This window comes from Lolium rigidum, chromosome 3, assembly GCF_022539505.1.
Source record: "Lolium rigidum isolate FL_2022 chromosome 3, APGP_CSIRO_Lrig_0.1, whole genome shotgun sequence".
In the NCBI taxonomy this organism is placed as follows: Eukaryota; Viridiplantae; Streptophyta; class Magnoliopsida; order Poales; family Poaceae; genus Lolium; species Lolium rigidum.
Genome location: NC_061510.1, coordinates 143,060,014 through 143,082,469, shown reverse-complemented (window position 1 = coordinate 143,082,469; position 22,456 = coordinate 143,060,014). Strand labels below are relative to the sequence as shown.

At 43.8% G+C, this 22,456-nt stretch overlaps 1 protein-coding gene and 1 long non-coding RNA gene across 2 annotated transcripts; both read right to left on the bottom strand.

Annotated features, from left to right (window-relative positions):
• Positions 1-7,171: 7,171 nt before the first annotated feature.
• Positions 7,172-9,207, bottom strand: LOC124698335. The gene is made up of 3 exons (XM_047230823.1): positions 8,638-9,207; positions 8,122-8,330; positions 7,172-7,517 (listed from the first exon to the last, which is right to left on the bottom strand). The coding sequence occupies exons 1-2, from the start codon at positions 9,158-9,160 to the stop codon at positions 8,158-8,160; spliced, it is 696 nt and encodes a 231-aa protein (XP_047086779.1). The 5' UTR covers positions 9,161-9,207; the 3' UTR covers positions 7,172-7,517; positions 8,122-8,157.
• Positions 9,208-19,732: 10,525 nt separating this feature from the next.
• On the bottom strand, positions 19,733-21,665 carry LOC124698334. The gene is made up of 3 exons (XR_007000935.1): positions 21,119-21,665; positions 20,615-20,820; positions 19,733-20,228 (listed from the first exon to the last, which is right to left on the bottom strand). It is a non-coding gene; the product is annotated as an uncharacterized LOC124698334 (long non-coding RNA).
• Positions 21,666-22,456: the final 791 nt, after the last annotated feature.

The following is a 22,456-nucleotide window of genomic DNA, read 5'->3' as shown; positions in this document are numbered from 1 at the left end:
AAAGGCCACCGACTCCTACACATGAGCAGCAAATGCCATCGACTCCTCCCGGTGGCGGTCCCGGTGAGCAGCCAAGTCCACACCTACCCGAGAGGGACCCCGAGCGTGAGTCCACCATCTCGAGATCCTCCGCGTAAGACAGCGTCCGTTAAGCGGAACGGTACGCCGCCTAGGAAGAAAGCTAGAAAGGAGAAACAACTGCCGCCTACTGAGAAGTTACCTTGGGAAAAAACTCCAGAGGAAAACACGGAGGCCGTTCAGGCCGAGGTGAAGAAATTTTTTGCACCGAAAGTGCCAGAGATACCTTTCGAGAAGACACTAGATCGGGAGAAAGTTGTGCGTACCGTTGACAATCTATATGACCCCGTACCATCGCCGCCATCCGACTATGTGCGTTCTATTGAAAGGTCGTATGACAAGATGATCGAGGCGACAAAACCCGTTCAATCGGGTATCGGGGAGATAAAAGGGATACACCAAGTCTACCAGCTCGGACAACAACCCGTTCAATCGGTCGACCCTCTCAAGGTGTTTGACGGGAAGACCGTTCAAAGTTCTCGACAAGACGGAACTGATTACGCCTTAGCTGAACGAGCATATCGGTTTGTTCAAGGGAAAGATTTGGTCGAGAATGTCGGGAAGGTACCAACAAGTATGCGTAACTTGAATTCGTGGTACCTTAAGGCCTCAAAGGAAGGGATCGAGACTATCATGGTGCGAGTTAGGGAAGAGCACTACTTCCGAGAGTACTCGTGTGAACGTTGACTTCGCCGAACTCTTTCAGTTATACAATCTCCGGGCCCTCGACAAATCAATCATCGGTTGCTATTGTCTCGTAAGTGATTTATTTATTTAATTTGAGAAGTCGTTCATTGTCTCGCAGATTATAATCTTTTGTGCGCTATATTATGCGGATCGAAGATGCTCGAATGCAAAAGGGACGATATCACGGACATTGGGTTCATTGACCCGAACACAATGCATGTCAAAACCATAGAGAATCCCCTCTATAACAAGGATACACCGCAGACTTTGCTAAGGTTTTTGAAGCGACAACGTGACAAAAAGCTAATACTTTGGCCTTACAACTTCGAGTGAGTCTTACTTGTCTTATAACACATTATATTTTGCTCACCGTATGTCAAAATTTTAACTAATGACTTATGTATATGACACTACATATTGAAACGTGCGTAGGTTTCACTTTATTCTTCTCGTCATCAATTTGGAAATCGGAGAAGTTGAAGTCTTGGACTCACTAAGCAAAAATAAGGATCTATACTTGTCTTGTTTTTTAATGGTCAGAAGGTAGGTTTAATTCTTATCGGTTTGTTTCGTTAATTTCCTGCTTTGAACTAATTGATGACTCTTTTATGCATTTTCTTTTGTCGAGCAGCGTATGGCAAACTTTCATCAAGGAAGATACGTCCCGTGAATGGACACCGAAGCTGCGATGGCGTGCGAAAGTAAGTAGTACTACCTAGGTCCACACACCTTTTAATTATCATACTTGACTATTGTTTGATTGAATTATATTCTTGTAAAGAAATGCCCGCAACAACCTCCGGGAACCGATCTCTCGTGGATTCTTCGTTTGCGAGTACATCCGCAGAATTATCAACGAGAGAACGAATAATGAAAGAAATAAAGAGGTACAAAAACAATCTTCACAAATTTGTTTTGTTATCATAAGTTGTGCTGAGTTTCAGTAATAGTTGTTTCATGTATTCATTTGTATCTTATTCTTTTATAGTTGGCAAGAAAGCGGAACAAGCTCTCAATCGATGACCGCTTCATAGCAATAGGCGAGGAATTGGCGGGATTTTTCCTTCGGGACGTCATACCACCACTCGCAGAGTTCCACTATGAATGAAGATGTACATGTTACATATATAGTTGACTCGAAGAGTACCACTATGCTACATGTAATAGACATATATAGAGTACGCCTCGGAGAGTACCACTATGCATGAAGATCGATCTTCATGCATAGTGCTACTTAATTTGCGATCTTATGCAATAACATGTGTGTTATATTATATGCACCAACTTGCTATGCATCATCTTGATCTTCATGTACTACCTAAACCCAAACGCGTTTCCGGTGCATCGACGCGATATGAAACAAACCGATATCCCTAAACCCCTCCAAAAACCCTAAAAACCAATTCTCCGCCGCGGCGAGATTTGGGCAAATTCCCTGCCGCGGGGGAACCTTTGGTACCGGTTCGTATTACCAACCGGTACCAAAGATCCTTAGCCCTGAGCTCTCCTGGTGGCCCACGTGGAGGCCCGTTTTATACCGGTTCGTAAGCAACCGGTACGAAAGGGGGGGGGCTTTAGTGCCGAATAATTTGTACCGGTTGCAAAACCGGTACGAATGCCCCTCTGGAACCGGTACGCATGAGAGATTTTCTACTAGTGAGGATACCTTATTTATTAGTTAGCAATCATTGTAAGTTGTGATCAGCGACACCTGTCTAGGAAAATGCCAAACTATATGCAAGTATATAGCTTTAGTTAATACACATAATGAGCATTGATCTGAAGAGCTTAATCTTCGACCACAAAATAGCATGGACACTGTCAGCGAATTATGTTGTCAAGTAATTTAAGCAGAGACCACTTGTTGTGTGTTATCAAGGGCAAATGTGTTGCTTTGTTACAACTACCATGTTTAAATAGTTAATGTATTTAACGATCAGTCGTGAAGATTTCCAATGTTCGCATGTACCCTCCCCCGTTTCTCTCCAACAGAAAAAGGGTGATGTTTCAGTTCTCTTTGGGTTGTGACATGTTTTGATTTGATTTTGCCCCCACATGTGATTGATGCAGTTTCTTTCATGTTTTGTGCCTTGGTCAGCAGAATTTGAACATGATAAATTTCCAACCTAATAGGTGCAGAGTTTTCCTGGTCCTCTACTTGCATGCTTTTTGTCGGCATTGTAAATATTAAGCCACCTTTATTGATTTGGATACGAGAAATTTTGCTTCTCAATTAGATGTTGATATTTTAAGTATCACAAACCCAACCCAACCCAGATACTTCTCTTTTTCTATTTTTCCTTACCACTCGCAGCAACAATTTATGCTAACTCCTGGTCTCCTGCCAAAGATCTAGTGCCTCTCAAGCTGCTTTGGGATGGCATTCTCGATGTTCTTGAAGCTAGCGGATTGAATGCAATATACAGAAACAAAGGGGCATGTCAACTCTAAACTTTGCACGCGCCTTCTTGTTCTTCGAGCACCGACTTCTAGATTCCTAACCCAGTGTCACGGTTGGCTATGCAATGGTGCTAATGATGAAGGGGAGTAGCAAGGCAGAGCGAGCACCGTTGCTGACACCGCAAACTCCCACGCCCATCCCCTTTGCCTGCATGGGCTCTTCCGACGCCGACCATTCCAAGCAGTTCAAAACAATAAGGTGTGATATTCAAGCTTGGCTGGGGCAGACTGTCTCAGCATCCCGTGCCAGTCTTGACGACTGCTATCGCCTTTGGAGGTATCTCTGCCACGACGCGAGAATAAGGAAGACGTATAGACTGATTGACATGATGCAGTCCCGTGATGAGTGCATTTTTAGCATGTTTTTGCATTACTATTTCATTAAATTATCATCAAGTAGTGATAAGATTTTTGTATTTCACCGCGCTACCGCGTCCTTTTATGCTTGTCTACATAGGATTCTAAAATAATAAGTCAATCATGAAATATAAAAACTGTTATTTTCTGGTACTTTGATGTGATAGAAATCATTTTTGCACTTAATAAAGCGCCTGGGCGAAAGGAAAAGTCGAGGACATCTTCCAGGGAGTTTAACAAGCATCGGTACGGGCAGAGCCCGCCTGTACCGTCCGCCCGTACCACCTGCCAGGAGCACCGCCTCGTCAAATACTTTCACCTCCCTCAGACGGATCGGAGATCAGACACACACAGCTCCGCGAAAGCGAGAAACGCCACCCCAGATCAGATCTCAAGAAGGAACTTTGGAGAAGACAAGATCCGGGCTGCTACGTGGATCATCGGAGGACAAGGCATCATCCCCTTCATCATCATCAACCGCTGCACCGTCATCACCATCATTCTCCAACCATAGTTGTAATCTTGATTGCTATTGTGGATTTGTATTCGAATTCGTTCCATTCCTCTCATTCATTCCACAATATTATGATGATGTTCTTGATTATCTCAATGTGTGAGTAGTCTTATTAGTTCTTTGGGAGATGAAGAAACCCTAGCATGAATATGAGATGAATCTAAGATGATTTATATTTTTAAGTATTAATGTGTGTTAGTTTTCTCTCTTGTTATTAGATGTTGTGCACCATGTAATATTGCCTATTGGTCTTGAGAGGGAACTACTCTTTGAAGTGTGGTAAAGCGAACGGCGAGAAGTAACATTATTGTATCGATGCTTTGACAAATGGATAAGGGGGATAAGAGGGATTCATAAAACTCATATCAATGACCATGGGGTTTACCCCTTAATAGCACTAGTCCATATGTGGCCGGAGAAGGCTAGATGTTGTGGTTATTTAGAGATACGATGACCGATGGCTTTCTGGGTGCATCTTATTACGGAGCTCTCCCACATACTACATGCTTGAAAGCATATTTCATCTTGATTAACATGAGTCCTGGTGCTAGTGGTGGATCCAATAATCCCTGAGAACATTTTGTCTTATAAAGTTCTAACCCTTTTCATATAATGTTTTTACTGCTTTATTTGCTTTTCCTGCAACCATTTACTACACCCCTTTTTTGTAAATTGAGATTAAAAAACAATTATTAATTATTCTTTAGTAGAACATGTGCTATCATAATCAACTCAATCACTGTCTTGGTCTTTTTGTTGAACACCATGGTATTACGTTCGAACCAAATAGAACAGACCACTGGTGGGAACAAGGAGAACATGCGCTATCTAGTTACAAGCTTGGGCACTCTAGGTACTCCTCACCTCAAAACATCTCTATGGAAGTTCTGGAAAAGCACATATAAAAAAGAAAGAAGAGAAAATACAAAGCTTTGTGTCTTGATGCATTGATAAATATCAAGGTTTATATGCAAGACCTAGAATGGGCCAACACCCCAAGATTACAACGAGACATCTAAGTGCTAGTAACCTGAGACACCAACATGCTCAATCCTAATATATTGCTCCCACCCTCGCCTATGAATAGGCCTCCGTCTTTATCATGCTGATTAGGATAGGGATGTTTGGCTGTGCATTGTTGAATACATCGACATGTCAGTTGTTTCAAAGCTACCATGCAACAAGCATGATCAATGTCGAGGTACCCTTGGATGCAGCTACCTCCCACCACCAATCCTCAAAGTCTTCTTGGGCAAAGTGTTTTTTTGTGTCAAGAGATGCAACATCGGTTGATAGTGGTAATAGGCCCAACTGATGGCATATTCAAAGTTAGTTGTGGCAAGGTAGAGACATATTGTATAGGTGCAACATTTTTTCTTCAGAAATGTACTCAACGTATTGTTGCACTTGGAGTACTAGAAGCACATAAGATCCAGAGCACATGGGAAGAGGCGATAGTTTAGAAATCATCATTTATAAAAAAAAATACATGTAATGTTCCATCTTTCAAACTCAGAGATGTATGTTTCAAATTTGTTTTTTTTAGATAAACTGCTCCGCTTTATTGATAGATAATGTTCGACATTGATACAAGGATTGGAATTTTTTTTTGGAAGGGTCTAACAACCACAAATGGCGCACGGCTCTAGAGAAGTAGGAGCCCTGGCTAAGTTATGAGCCTCTGCAATATGTTGCCTACCTTCATGAATAAAACAAACAGCTTCAAAACTAGTAGTATAGTCGTTAATTGCTTTCACAATAGCTGCATTAGCACCTCCCAGGCTGTCTAATATGTCACGAAGGATCCCTTGGCAATCAGAGCCGATACTAGCCTTCCTCACATTTAGATCATCTGCTAATGATAGGGTCTGTACTAGCAATTGTTTCCAAAACAAACAGGATCCGTAACTCCCGAAAACACAACTGCAACCTGTCTCATGTAAAGACCATCTCGGTTTCGACCAATTACTCCGATCACGCCTTAATTTCCTAGCCTGAGATACATAAGTAGAAGTGGCTAGACGGATGGGCAAGACATGTACTGTAGCACTTCTAGGCATCACAACTGCAGCTGGATGTTTCGGTTTTCTCACCCGGCGGCCTACACCATGCCATGGACGCCATGGACGAGGTCGTCATGGATACCATGGGCGGCGAGCTCCACACACGCCGCCTGACGTTGAGAAGATGACGACCCGCCAACATATCGGCACTCAATCTACATGCGATGGGCCCTTGCCATGGTGGACTCGTGGCCGGCGAGCTCGAATCGGCGTTGGTGGTGCCTCTATGGTCAACGTTGGAGGTAAGTATTTTTTTTAAGGTCTACATGATGTTGCAAGAGAATATTGTTTTTATTGTGTAAGCACGGGAAAAGTGCTACAATGATTCTTGTGCTTAGGCACAAAAGAATTCTCCAATGTTGCAAATATGTTTGTGCGATGATGGCTATGTTAGGTACATTTATTAGATGCACGTTTTTGTTGTTGTTGTTGCGAACACATACATATTTACGTTTTGCAGCAAACAGATGAGGATCTATTGCATACACTGTTCCTTATTGCTACATTTGTTTCCAAAATCTTGCATCATTTTTTGCTACACGCCACAAGTTTTTAGAGATTAATAGGGAAGTTTTGCAAAACTATGTTGCATCTCTAATAAAGTTAGATACACAGGGAAAAAAGTCAAACAGGCTGATGCTACGCCTAGCACTTACCCTAAATAAATCGTTCAGGTGAGGGATGTTCAGGTGAGGGAAGTGGACCTTCTAGTTCACCATTTGGGGTCAACGAGTCTCGAAAGCCAAAAGCCTGCTCTCATATTCCCATTCAAATACTGTAGCATGCATCCACGTTATACACTGAACCCATGATCGCTCTGGCATGCATAACGTTCTCAATGACATCATTGCCAAGCTTTCTACAGGGATTGAAAATATAAGATATGCAAATCACATTATAGATCGCATGAATGTTCAGAGCAAATATGTTTCAGGTCTAAGACAATTATTCTCAGGCAACCACCAATTTCTAGATTACCTTTGAAAGTCTCTTTTGCAGGAAACACCTTCACTGCTAGGACAACATTGAATTACTAGTACAAAATAAACAACACAAAGAACAGGTTATAACGTTCTTACAACTCCGAAAACAAACCACTATTCTTTGTTACTCCTGAGCCAAATTAATTGTCACAGCTCAAGAGTACACTTGTACTAGACATACTATACGGCTGAGCCACTTTATTTGGGCCTGAGGGAGTACTACAAGCCACCTTACAGACCATTGCGTCACAAGTCTAAAATCGGAACACCAAACAGAACAGGAGATCGGAAAATAACAACTGATATTTATTGTCTTGATCAACACGAGGGGTCGGCAGACTTGAAGCTCCAACTCAATCGCTACATCACCCAGTACTGTTGAAAGTAACAAAACATCATGAGTACGGCTAGACAAATATGAACTGACAAGTTAGCTTGTTCTACTTGAGCAGAGTGTGTGCAATGACACCAAGTTCAGGTAGGTTCCACGAGAAATTCTTGCAATGCATATGTAAGAAAAATGTTATACTCCCTCCGTCCATAAATAGATGCCTAAGATTTGTCTAAATCTGGACAGAGGTAGTACAAGACGTCTATTTATGGACAGAGGTAGTACAAGACTAAGTGTTATTATCTTAATTTGATATATCGGTTTGTTTCATGTCATACAATGCACATGCATATGCTTTTTTAAAATTGAGACCAATGGTGGGAGGAACCACCATGGTATTTTATTAAGACAGTGGCGAGGCTTGAACTTGGGCTGCCTAGCACACCACCTCATGTGCTAGCCAGTAAGCCGTCTTTCTCCATATGTATTTTTTAGCAAACTAAGCATCACATTAAAATATTGGCTCTGTTTCTCTACAATGAAATGTATGTTTGTCAATAAAATTCTCAGTTGTTGTGCGCAAAGTACAAAGTTTAACCTATTCCAAACTTGCAGATATCAATGGTAGCAAGGGTTTTTTTTTCTCACAAGGCGTTGAAGCGTGCAAGTGTCGATCCCCTTTATTTAAGATGTTGGTCCATTCTCATAGCAAACTTTCTTCTCTGATGGTTCATTCTCTAAAGAAGCTATGGGGATGCTAGGCCCCATTGTTTCTTTACCACTTGACGTTTCATCATCCTTGCTCTTACGCTTACTACTAGAAGAAGGTGCTTCCTGTTCCTGTTGCTTTTCAGCATCTGTAAATGGTGAGAAGATGAAAATGGTTACCAAGTAGTTTACTCACAATTCAATTGCTATCAAAAGATTCAGTTTATCACAATGGTTGCTAGTGTCAAATGGTGGCAAATGTCAGTTCAGTTTGATCAGGAAGCAGTAAAGTTAGTAATTGTGAACTTAGTACAATTCAATTTAGTTAGATATCATATGTTTTGGTGATTGAAACTGTGACCCCAAGGGCAACAGTCCTGATGGAAGTCATGGTCATCACTCATCAGCAAGTTACCTACAACAGAACAGATTACAGGCAAAGAAACTGTAACATACCTCGGCAAGCAGATGTTTGAGGCGTGGAAGTAGGCACAAAACCAGCAGGTGGCCATGTCATTTGGAAAGGGTAAGCCATGGAACGATGGCAAAGAAACTTATCCTTGATGCTCAGGTTGTTGAGATCAATGATAAAGTGAGAATACTTGGTACCCTTAGAGTAAATAAGAGCTAGTCCAGCAGACACCATACTCATACTACGGAATGTCGGGTAGATGCTGATGAACTGGCCTTTCTGAGCTTGCTTCTCCAACTCCCACGCACTGCCGCCACTGCAAGTGTGATTCTTCTTGAGTAGCCACACCTGCAGCGTGGCTCTACCAACAATGGCCACAAGGCAGCACACGCCGGCCTCGGTATCTCCTATGGTGTACACTGGCCGCAGCCTCATCGGATTCTTTGAGACAACTACGAGTGGAGCTGGGGGAGGGACCGTGGAGAATGCCATGGTGCTGGTGTCAAGGAGGAGCGAGGAGCTTTGGTCACGCCTCCAGAATATAAGCCCGGCCGCGGCAGCTGGCATTGCGGGCGTACGCAGTGTGGCCACATCGATGTGATCCACCCACGGGTGGCAGCGCCAGGCCGTGCCGGAGCGGTACTCCATGGCTCGCAACCTTGGGCCGTCCCGCTGCACGCTGACCACGCGGATGGGTTCCCCGTGCCCGCCGAGCAAGCAGTCCGCCAGGTATTCTGTTGTGGGTACAGCAGGGGGAATGTCGTTGGGTGGACGGCGCACGGCGAGATGCTGGCGGGAGACGGGGTCGTATACGGAGAGGGAGTGGCCTCTGCAGAGGAGGAGGCGGCCGTTGCGGCAGTCCCGGAGGCGCCACGCCGGGTCGTGACCGAGGCGGGTGAGCAGGAAGTCGCCCCCGCGCGTGGCGGCGGCGAGGTCGCGGTCGGCGCGGACGGAGGCCGACGGGTGGAAGACGGGGAGCTGGCCGCGATCCGCCTGCGAGACGAAGAGGCCGAGGAGGGGCGGCGAGGGTTGGCGCTCGCGGAAGCGGCGGAGGAAGTCCGGGCTTGAGGCGATGCGGCGCCAGCGGCTGGAGCAGAGCGCGGCGCGTGCAAGGGACGCCGCTGAATGGAGGCGGAGCAGGATCTCCTCGATGTTGTCGTCCTTGAGGGAGTCGACGGTGGTGGTGGTGACGGCGGCGCTAGTCTCCATGGGCTGCGCTGGCGGCGTGGCCATCTGGAGTGGAGGCCGTGGAGCGTGGGGTGGTGGAGAAGTTGAGGATCCGGCGGCGGTGGTTGTGATTTACGGCGGCTTGCGGTTGCACCAGGAGTTTCAAATGGGAAATGGGAAATGGGGAAATTTCTTCTTCTTCGCCGGCGACGGTTATTGGCTGAGATATCAAATCAGAGCAACTTACTTAGAGCAATTCCAATAGTATAGCCAACTGTTGGCTATAACAAGATGTCATATCATTTGTAGTCACCATATAGCTAACATGTACAATAGTTGGCTATAAGAATGTAGTACTTTACTAATATATGGCCCACCTTTCACTCTCATGAGTGCCTAGGAGCACGCGTAAGAGTTTGCTATCGATAGTAGCCCACCTCCCTTCTCTCTCCTCTTCTCTCTCCTCCAACTCATCTAAAATATATTATTTAATGTCTTATAGTCAGCTGACTGGACTCTATTGTACTTGCTCTTACCCGGTTGTTGGCTGCATGATGTTACGTCATCTATAATCAGCATGTAGTCAACATGTACAATAGTTGGCTACAAAAATGTACTACTTTTTCAATGAATGACCCACATTTCATTCACACAATTTGCCTAGAAGAGCTAGCTCTTGCATAAGAGCTCCCTTACATTCTCTCTCCTCTTGTCTCTCCTCCAACTAGATACAAATATGTTATTTTAATCCTTGTAGCCAGTTAACTAGAATTTATTGTACTTGCTCTCAGGCAGTTCGTAATTGTAGTTTTTGTTTGACATGAAGTGTCTAATTGGGCTGGATCCCGCCACCAATCCGCAAAGTCTTCTTGGACAAAGTGTTTTTTGTGTCGGGAGACATCTGTTGATAGTGCTAATAGGCCCAACCGATGGCCTATTCAAAATTAGTTGTGACAAGGTGGAGACAAATTGTGTAGGTGCAGCATATTTTCTTCAGAAATGTACTCAACGTATTATTGCACTTGGAGTACTAGAAGCACATAAGATCCAGAGCACATGGGAAGAGGCGCTAGTTTAGAAATCATCATTTATAAAAAAATTACATGTAACGTTCCATCTTTTAAACTCAGAGATGTATGTTTCAAATTTGTTTTTTAAGATAAACTGTCCCAGTTTATTGATAGATAATGTTGGACATTGATACAGGGATCGGTACAAAATTTGGAAGGGTCTAACAACCACAAATGCCACACGACTCTAGAGAAGTAGGAGCCCTGGCTAAATTATGACTTATGAGCCTCTACAATATGTTGCCTACCTTCATGAATAAAACAAACAGCTTCAAAACTAGCAGTGTAGTCGTTAATTGCTTTCACAATAGATGCATTAGCACCTCCCAAACTGTCTAATATGTCACGAATGATCCCTTGGCAATCAGAGCCGATACTAGCCTTCCTCACATTTAGATCATCTGCTAATGATAGGGCTTCTCTATAGGCAATTGTTTCCAAAACAAACAGGGTCCGTAACTCCCGAAAACACAACTGGCAACCTATCTCATGTAAAGACCATCTCGGTTTCGACCAATTACTCCGATCACGCCTTAATTTCCCAACCTGTGATACAAAACTAGCAGTGGCCGGGCGGATGGGCAAGACATGTACTGTAGCACTTCTATGCATCACAACTGCATCTGGATATTTCTGTTTTCCCACCCGGGCGGCCTACACCATGCCATGGACGCCATGGATTAGGTCGTCATGGATACCATGGGCGGGGAGCTCCACACACGCCGCCTGACCTTGAGAACAGTGGCGGAGCTGTAGCAAGAATTGTGGGCGGGCCAGGCTACACAGAAGCCCTTATTTTTTCAGAAACAAAACCTTTTTTGGGCCAGCCCAACAAATATAACGAAGATTGTCCAAAGTCTGGGCGGGCCACGGCCCAGGTCGCCCCCAACGTAGCTCCGCCCCTGCTTGAGAAGATGACGACCCGCCAACATATCGACACTCAATCTACATGCGATGGGCCCCTGCCATGGTGGACTCGTGGCCAGCGAGCTCGAATCGGTGTTGGCGGTGCCTCTATTTGTCAACGTTGGAGGTAAGTATTTTTTAAGGTCTGCATGATGTTGCAAAGTTCGTTTCACAAACTTTCGAGTCTATTGTTTTTATTGTGTAAGCACGGGAAGAGTGCTACAATGATTTTTGTGCTTATGTACAAAAGGATTTTCCAATGTTGCAAATATGTTTGTGCGATGATGTCTACGTTAGGTACATTTATTATATGCACTTTTTTTTGTTGCAAACACATAGATATTTTAACGTTTTGCAGCAAACAAATGAGGATCTATTGCATACACTGTTTCTTATTGCAACATTTGTGTGTCCAAAATCTTACATCATTTTTTGCTACACGCCACAAGTTTTTAGAGGTTCATAGGCAAGTTTTGCAAAACTATGTTGCATCTCTAATAAAGTTAGATACGCAGGAAAAAAATGTCAAACAGGCTGATGCTACGCCTAGCACTGGCCCTAAATACATCGTTTAGGTGAGGGACGTGGACCTTCTCGTTCACCATTTGGGGTCAAGGAGTCTCGAAAGCCAAAAGCCTGCTCTCATATTCGCATTCAAATACTAGTATGCATCTCACGGTATGATTGCTGCACCCCCATGGAGCTCTCACAGCGCTTTGGATTTTGGGCCGTCCGATCGAGCTGACGTGGCGCGATCTCAGCCGTCGTTCCGTTCAGGGCGCTGAGGCCCTCCCACAGACCCACTTTTTATCCATGGGTCGTGAAAAGGCCCGCTCGGCCCGATCTCTCGCCCGTCTCCCCTTCCTCCAGCCGCCGCCTCCGCTCCGCGCCCGCCCTCCGCGCACCCGCTCCGCGCCCGCAGGCTCCAGGGAAACCAGCCATCCGACCCCCTCGTCCCCATGGCGGCCGCGACGGCGACGGCGGCGGAGGAGGAGGCGCGGCTCCCGATCGGCTGGCCTCCTCCTCCCCCAGTCGCACCTCATCCGCCCCCAAGTCGATCCCAACCGCGCCTCCTCCCATCGCCGCTGCCTGCTTTCTTCGGCGCGCCTCCGCATGAGATGCCTCTGGCGCTCCCGCCTCGCCGGCCGCCAATCCCTCCCGAGCACCTCCTCCCCAATCCCCTCCTGCACCTCCTCTTCCAATCCCGTGACAATCTCCCATGAGGTATGGTACCCCCGTTCCGATCTCGATCTCTCGCCTTTCCACCGGTGTAGATCAGGGGAGGTTGGCGGTCATGGAGCGGAACACGTCGACCAGTTCCCCGAGCCGCGTGCGGGGTGGACGCACACCCGATGGGAGATGAAGCCTCCCTGGGAGATCGTCACCAAGGCAGCTCCTGGTTCGGCCCCGGACTGGGGCGCGGTCGCCATGGCGCTATTCGCGGATCTTGGATTTCCAGTCTGTTTTTCTATCCGCATCGGCCATGACGGATGGGGCTTCTGATTCTAGCTGTGAAGTCTTGATTTGGTGCTTCCGCTGTTGCTGGTGTCGTCCTGTCTCGTCCTGTGTGGAGGAGCTCCAGTGTCAGCTCTGCTGCTGAAGCGCCATGGCCCATGGCGCTGCGTGCGTCGTCATCCGGCTGTTCTGAACTTCTGATGCAGTCCCGCGATAAGCTCACACTCATGCGAGGAGTGGCTGGTCTTGTCTGATCCCCTTCAGCTAGCAAGGAAATTAGGAGAGCACCCTATCGATTTCCTCAGGCAAACTTGTCGGATCTACTACGCCTGCGTGTACTAGCTCCAGCCTTATGGGTAACCCCTTTCAATCAACAACATTTTTTTATTGTTCATCAACGTATTGATTTTTGGAGGTAGCTGCATTATTCATGAGAAAGAGCAATCTACCAATAGCTGAGCTGACGTGGTTGCAACTTGAGTTGATGTGAGGCTTCCTCTATTTTTTTAAAGATAGTGGCTCCGCCCATATGGAGGAAAAGTTATGTTATCCGTGGTCTATGTTAAGAAAGATAAAACATTTGTCCAAGACTGCGATGCTCATTGCTAATTGTATCTTGCAATTTGCAGGCTATGTGTGACGAACAAGATGGAAATCCTCAGGGAAGAGCTGATTGATAGTTGTTTGACCTGATTACTGAGGTACTACATCATAATATTGTCTGACCTAATTACCGAGGTACTACATCATAATATGTATTCCTAAATCATCATGAGCTTCTGATCTGATGCCCATGCAGATAATTTATATGAATAAAGTAAAAAAAAAAATGACCCGAATAGTGTTCATTTTCTGGGCGAAATTTGAATGTGATAAATACTCATATCTTAGCTCCTTTTTCTACATTTAAATGGTATCTTTATCTTGGATATGTTCCTTTTTGATATGCTTTATGTGGTCAGGTAAAACTTCCTTGGTTTAAACATTCTTTAGTTATTTCATCCAAATCTTAGGAATATTCGAACAATTTTTTCTAGACACTGAATTATTTGCAAAAGGTTGTCCTATGTGCTCTTCTATAATATAATTGGTTGGTTAAAATGGCACTAATAGAGAGATGTAATGATAGTATGCTTGTGGTGGAGAAAAATTTACCTATCATAATGTAAAAGAATCATATCTTTTGGGAAAGAGCAGACTCGTTAGAGTGAATTCGTACTGGGATATCTATTCTGCTACATTCTTTATATGTAGTAGTGGAAATATATTTGGAAATGATGTAGCTGCTTTACTAGGAATCCTATTAGGACATCTATTCTACTACAGGAAAAACCAATTTGTGGTTGTATATAGGGATAGAAAACTTACATTTTTGTTAGAAATTAATTTTTCCAGCTTACAATAGAACAAATTTTTCGCTGAAATGCTCAGAATGAGTACATGTATGGGTGCTTTTTTCCATAATTTTAGAAATATATTCTTCAAATTTTCTGAAAAAACGGGAGCATGGGGGTGTTGCTGGGGTTTTTAGTACCCATTTCTTTATTTGAAATGCAATTTTTTATGCTATGCATGGTTTGTTGATTTTTATACATGTGGTCCTTGGACTATCATGGCAACTAGGGCGCACTAATTTTTTCTTAAGATTTTGAAGACTAATGATGTCTAACTTAATTAAAGTGGAAGTAGTGTTGAATACATGATCAGCAACTTTGCTCGCTCTTCCGCCGCAATGCGCGGGGGGGTTTATGCCTGCCTTCCTCCTCGAGCTATGAATTTACATTCAGTTATTTCACAGAACAATTTTGCGTAGAAATTCTTTCACTTAGTCCTACATTCTACGATCTTTATTAGTAGAAATACAATAAAAGTCGCAGCTCACTGCTCATTCCCTGCCCTGTAGTGGAAAGCATGAGAAGGAAAAGACAATGAAAAGCAACCAAGGAATTATTCGCGTGTGGAACATTGCCAGGTCAAACTCCAAGACTTGCTACAACCGAATAAGAGAAATTTCTGGTAGCCACTCTGAATTCTTCTCATTGCAGTAAAATCCATAATTCCTTACTTAGCAACCAGATCATGTTGAGCCGAAGGTTAGAAGTATATATAATAAGAATCACACTAGGAGATACAATTATATTCGCCCTTGGAAGCAACATGTAATATTACTATAGAAAATGGTGTTAAATTCCATACTCAGCAACCAGTCATTCTCATGCAATAGCATCTTCCGATCAGGTATCTCGGTTTCCCAATTTTTTTAGATCTACTGATCTTTTCCATGTCAAATTATTTAATGCGTTCGTTTGGATTAGCTTGTTCGGTGAATTGTTACTAATCTGACCTGTAAATCTTGACCGAGACTCTCTGTGTAGATTTTTTATCTGAAACATGATAGATCATAAGAAAATTGTAGAAAGTAAGTGAAATTTAAAATGATTGTCTTCTGTAAATCCCTGGGCACGTGTCAATGATGCACTATTCCAATGCAAGCATCTGGTACCATCCTCCATGCACAGTTTTCTCTCTAATTTGGTTGTTTTTTACTACACAGTAGTGACATCAAAGTAATAATTACATTCCACTTCTTAATTGTTCGTCAACCTAATAAGATACTTAATTTAGATGTACATACTGGTCGTTTTGATGGGTAAACAAGCAGAGAAACAAAACACTATTCCAAAGCAAGCATCTGGTACAATACCATCCTCCATGCACAGTTTTCTCTCTAATTTGGTTGCTTTTTACTACACAGTAGTGACATCAAAGTAATAATTACATTCCACTTCTTAATATATTATTCGTCAACCTAATAAGATACTTAATTTATATCTACATGCTGGTCGTTTTGATGGGTAAACAAGCATAGAAACAAAACATGGCGTTTCTACAATAGTTAGTGGAATGGTTATATGTAGCGTGATTAGTTTTTTTTGGTATGAGCACATCTTCCTTTGCATCGATAGGATATTTAAAATACTTTAAAATCTCCAGACTTCCGGCATTTAGTTGAGAACTAAAGATCCATAGTTGAGAATAACACTTAATGAGAACTTCAGCTATTTTTTTAACATATTGCCTTGTCTTTGCTTTGTCTGCTAACATGTGCTATTCATAGTTCATCAGATAATATTTCTCAGATTTGAAGCCCTTGTACAGGCCTCTCGATGCCTTGAGAAGTACCAGATAAGTGCAGTTGTTTGTTGTGTTGATCAAGAACAGGGCAGGGGCGTTTAGAATATGTGTGCACAAATTACTGTCGAGTAATCTATTTGGATGAACCTGGTACTTTTCAGCAATATGAAATGCATAGCTGCACTGCATCTTGATGAGCGAATCGATGATTTATGTTGAATGTATTGAGGATGGATAATGGTGCTAAGATGTTGTAAAAGAAAATTTGGTAATGTCCGAGCTGAAACTTATTCATATCCTCTTTACATGTTGAATAACAGCAGTCCTTCCAGTATCTTAACATAACTATTGATTCGGCTGTCGGGTGTACTTGCCTCGTATCTAATAGTGATTTTCCCATTTTTACTTTGTAGATTTCACTTGAAAATTTATTTATGCCAAGCTGCTACAACGTTTGATAAATTAAGATGTCAAGTTGTATTATATGGTCCCTGGTATATGCTGACACCGCGATTGCCTTGCCTCTTCTGAATCCTTTTTTTCTATCATTGGCTAACTTCTTTTCTTTTGCCAGTTTGTTGCAACTTCTCCAATTGGTGGTGAATTTTTAACTAACTGTACGATGAAAAGCATGGAGAGCAAAGGCGTTGTTGTAAGTATCTCTCTTTCTTGACATAGCATACTTACAACAACGCCCTTGCTGTATAAATAACTATGATTGTGCATCAGTTTCAGATGCATCGATTGTGGCAACCAAATAAATAACTACCCAACAAAGCAAGTGTCCTGGCAATGCCCAGGTATTACTATTCAGATAGCAGTTTCAGATGCATCAACTTGGTTGTGGCATCAGATGCATCAACTTGGTTGTGGCATCAGATGCATCAACTTGGTTGTGGCATCAGATGCATATGAATTTACATTCAGTTATTTCACAGAACAATTTTGCGTAGAAATTCTTTCACTTAGTCCTACATTCTACGATCTTTATTAGTAGAAATACAATAAAAGTCGCAGCTCACTGCTCATTCCCTGCCCCGTAGTGGAAAGCATGAGAAGGAAAAGACAATGAAAAGCAACCAAGGAATTATTCGCGTGTGGAACATTGCCAGGTCAAACTCCAAGACTTGCTACAACCGAATAAGAGAAATTTCTGGTAGCCACTCTGAATTCTTCTCATTGCAGTAAAATCCATAATTCCTTACTTAGCAACTAGTCATGTTGAGCCGAAGGTTAGAAGTATATATAATAAGAATCACACTAGGAGATACAATTATATTCGCCCTTGGAAGCAACATGTAATATTACTATAGAAAATGGTGTTAAATTCCATACTCAGCAACCAGTCATTCTCATGCAATAGCATCTTCCGATCAGGTATCTCGGTTTCCCAATTTTTTTTAGATCTACTAATCTTTTCCATGTCAAATTATTTAATGCGTTCGTTTGGATTAGCTTGTTCGGTGAATTGTTACTAATCTGACCTGTAAATCTTGACCGAGACTCTCTGTGTAGATTTTTTATCTGAAACATGATAGATCATAAGAAAATTGTAGAAAGTAAGTGAAATTTAAAATGATTGTCTTCCGTAAATCCCTGGGCACGTGTCAATGATGCACTATTCCAATGCAAGCATCTGGTACCATCCTCCATGCACAGTTTTCTCTCTAATTTGGTTGTTTTTTACTACACAGTAGTGACATCAAAGTAATAATTACATTCCACTTCTTAATTGTTCGTCAACCTAATAAGATACTTAATTTAGATGTACATACTGGTCGTTTTGATGGGTAAACAAGCAGAGAAACAAAACACTATTCCAAAGCAAGCATCTGGTACAATACCATCCTCCATGCACAGTTTTCTCTCTAATTTGGTTGCTTTTTACTACACAGTAGTGACATCAAAGTAATAATTACATTCCACTTCTTAATATATTATTCGTCAACCTAATAAGATACTTAATTTATATCTACATGCTGGTCGTTTTGATGGGTAAACAAGCATAGAAACAAAACATGGCGTTTCTACAATAGTTAGTGGAATGGTTATATGTAGCGTGATTAGTTTTTTTTGGTATGAGCACATCTTCCTTTGCATCGATAGGATATTTAAAATACTTTAAAATCTCCAGCTTCTGGCATTTAGTTGAGAACTAAAGATCCATAGTTGAGAATAACACTTAATGAGAACTTCAGCTATTTTTTTAACATATTGCCTTGTCTTTGCTTTGTCTGCTAACATGTGCTATTCATAGTTCTTTTCTTGCTTCCAAAAATAATATTGCGAAGATACTATGCTAAGCTTTTGTGCTACAACAGAGTTAATGATTGAAACTAGGTTTACTTTGTATAGCTATTAGCCTTGTCTTACACAACCTGATTCAAACACTTTCTATTTGCATCTGTTCCCCCACTAATTCCTTTTCGTTTTCATTGGTAGGTGTCGTGCAACCCATCATGTGAAAGACCACTTTATTTGCACATCTAATACAACTTATCCTGGCCGGACCAGTGAATTCTTTCAAATTTCAGCTGCAACGTACATGTGAGAGGGCGAAGAGGACCCTTTTTTTCACTACCCAAACTACCGTTGAAATCGACTCACCCTTTGAGGGATTTGATTACTACTCCACCATCACCAGGTCCAGGTTTGAGGAGCTCAACATGGACCTCTTCGAGAAGTGCATGGAGCCTGTTGAGAAGTGTTGAGAAGTGCCCGAGGGATGCAAAGATGGACAAGAGCAGGTCTTTTCCACATACTCGACAATCATCCCCGTGTGCTGATCCAGGTGTTTGAGGCTGAGATGACAAGGACCAGGTACAACAACAAACTTGGCAAGTTTAAGCTCTCCGGCATCCCACCTGCACTCAGGGGTGTTCCTCAGAGTAGTGTCTGCTTTGACATTGATGCCAACGGTATGCTGAATGTCTTTGCTGAGGCCAAGCGGCCATCAAAATATTGTCGTTGCAACAGATCAAATTTTGCAGTCCAGCTTATTTTCATGCATGATCAATATGACGGTTTCTAAATCGTTTACCAAGTGCGAGAGTCAGGGAGCCCGCAAAGACATGCATGTTTGTCAGCTTAATGGACCGAGCCATATCCATTTCTGTCCACGAGCTTCGTTACAATATTCTTGGTACTTTTGAACAACATAGATAACAAAGTTTTACTTGTCTTCCATCCTTTTTCGGTGTATTCGTTTTGTAAATCCTACAAAATATATTTTCATTTACGCTGCTATATAAGTTGTGGTTTGGTTCATATTTTACGGGATCGTGCGCCAAGGCGCACAATTAAATCTAGTCCACGTCATACACTGAACCCATGATCGCTCTGGCATGCAAAACGTTCTCAATGACATCATTGCCAAGCTTTCTACATGGATTGAAAATATAAGATATGCAAATCACATTATAGATCGCATGAATGTTCAGAGCAAATATGTTTCAGGTCTAAGACAATTATTCTCGGGCAACCACCAATTTCTAGATTACCTTTGAAAGTCTCTTTTGCAGGAAACAGTAGTATGATTTCAGGTCGAAGACCTTCACTGCTAGGACAACATTGAATTACTAGTACAAAATAAACAGCACGAAGAACAGGTTATAACATTCTTACAACTCCAAAAACACACCACTATTCTTTGTTACACCTGAGCCAAATTAATTGTCGCAGCTCAGGAGTACACTTGTACTAGACACTATACGGCTGAGCCACTTAATTTGGGTCTGAGGGAGTACTGCAAGCCACCTTACAGGCCATGGCGTCACAAGTCTAAAATCAGAACACCAAACAGAACAGGAGATCGGAAAATAACAACTGATCTTTATTGTCTTGATCAACACGAGGGATCGGCAGACTTGGCGCTCCAACTCAATCAGCTACATCACCCAGTACTGTTGAAAGTAACAGAACATCATTACTAACGGCTAAAGACAAATATGAACTGACGAGTTAGCTTGTTCTAGTTGAGAAATGTGTGTGCAATAAGACCAAGTTCAGGTAGGTTCCACGAGAAATTCTTGCAGTGCACATGTAAGAAAAATGTTATACAAGACTAAGTGTTATTATCATAATGTTGATATATCGGTTTGCTTCATGTCATACAATGCACATGCATATGCTTTTAGCAAACTAAGAATCACATTAAAGGATTGGCTCTGCTTCTCTACAAAGAAATGCATGCTTGTCAATAAAATTCTCAGTTGTTGTGTGCAAAATACAAAGTTTATCCTATTCCAAACTTGCACATGTCAACGATAGCGAGGTTTTTTTTTCTCACATGGCGTTGAAGCTTGCAAGTGACAATCTCCTTTTATTTAAGATGTTGTCCAATCTCATAGCAAAATTTCTTCTCTGATGGTTCATTCTCTAAAGAAGCTATGGAGATGCTAGGCCCCATTGTTTCTTTACCACTTGACGTTTCATCCTTGCTCTTACGCTTACTACTAGAAGAAGGTGCTTCCTGTTCCTGTTGCTTTTCAGCATCTGTAAATGGTGAGAAGATGAAAATGGTTACCAAGTAGTTTACTCACAATTCAATTGCTATCAAAAGATTCAGTTCATCACAATAGTTGCTAGTGTCAAATGGTGGTAAATGTCAGTTCAGTTTGATCAGGAAGCAGTAAAGTTAGTAATTGTGAACTTATAATTCAATTTAGTTAGATATCATATATTGTGGTGATTGAAACTGCGCCCCAATTGTAACAGTCCTGATGGAAGTCATGGTCATCACTCATCAGCAAGTTACCTACAACAGATTACAGGCAAAGAAACTGTAACATACCTCGGCAAGCAGATGTTTGAGGCGTGGAAGTAGGCAAAAACCCAACAGGTGGCCATGCCATTTGGAAAGGGTAAGCCATGGAACGATGGCAAAGAAACTTATCCTTGATGCTCAGGTTGTTGAGATCAATGAGAAAGTGGGAATACTTGGTACCCTTAGAGTAAATAAGAGCTAGTCCAGCAGACACCATACTCATACTACGGAATGTCGGGTAGAGGCTGATGAACTGGCATTTCTGAGCTTGCTTCTCCAACTCCCACGCACTGCCGCCACTGCCAGTGTGATTCGTCTTGAGTAGCCACACCTGCAGCGTGGCTCTGCCGACAATGATCACAAGGCAACACACGCCACTCGGTGTCTCCTATGGTGTACACTGGCCTTAGCGGATTCTTTGAGACGACTACCAGTGGAGCTGGGAGAGGGACCGTGGAGAATGCCATGGTGCTGGTGTCAAGGAGGAGCAACGAGCTTTGGTCACGCCTCCAAAATATAAGCCCAGCCGCGGCAGCTGGCATTGCCGGCGTACGCAGTGCGGCCACATCGATGCCACCCACCCACGGGTGGCAGCGCCAGCCCGTGCCGGAGCGGCACTCCATGGCTCGCAACCTTGGGCCGTCCCGCTGCACGCTGACCAGGCGGATGGGTTCCCCATGCCCGCCGAGCAAGCAGTCCGCCAGGTATTCCGTTGCGGATACAGCAGCAGCAGGGGGGATGTCGTTGGGTGGACGGCGCACGGCGACATGCTGGCGGGAGACGGGGTCGTATACGGAGAGGGAGTCGCCTCTGCAGAGGAGGAGGCGGCCGTTGCGGCAGTCCCGGAGGCGCCACGCCGGGTCGTGCCCGAGGCGGGTGAGCAGGAAGTCGCCCCCGCGCGCGGCGGCGGCGAGGTCGCGGTCGGAGCGGACGGAGGCCGACGGGTGGAAGACGGGGAGCTGGCCGCGATCCGCCTGGGAGACGAAGAGGCCGAGGAGGGGCGGCGAGGGGTGGCGCTCGCGGAAGCGGCGGAGGAAGTCGGGGCTTGAGGCGACGCGGCGCCAGCGGCTGGAGGAGAGCGCGGCGCGCGCGAGGGACGCCGATGACTGGAGGCGGAGCAGGATCTCCTCGATGTTGTCGTCCTTGAGGGAGTCGACGGTGGTGGTGGTAACGGCGGCGCTAGTCTCCATGGGCTGCGCTGGCGGCGTGGCCATCTGGAGTGGAGGCCGGGGAGCGTGGGGTGGTGTTGAGGATCCGGCGGCGGCGGTTGTGGGTTAGGGCGGCTTGCGGTTGCATCAGGGGTTTCAAATGAGAAATGGGAAATGGGGAAATTTCGCCTTCTTCGCCGGCTACAGTTATTGGCTG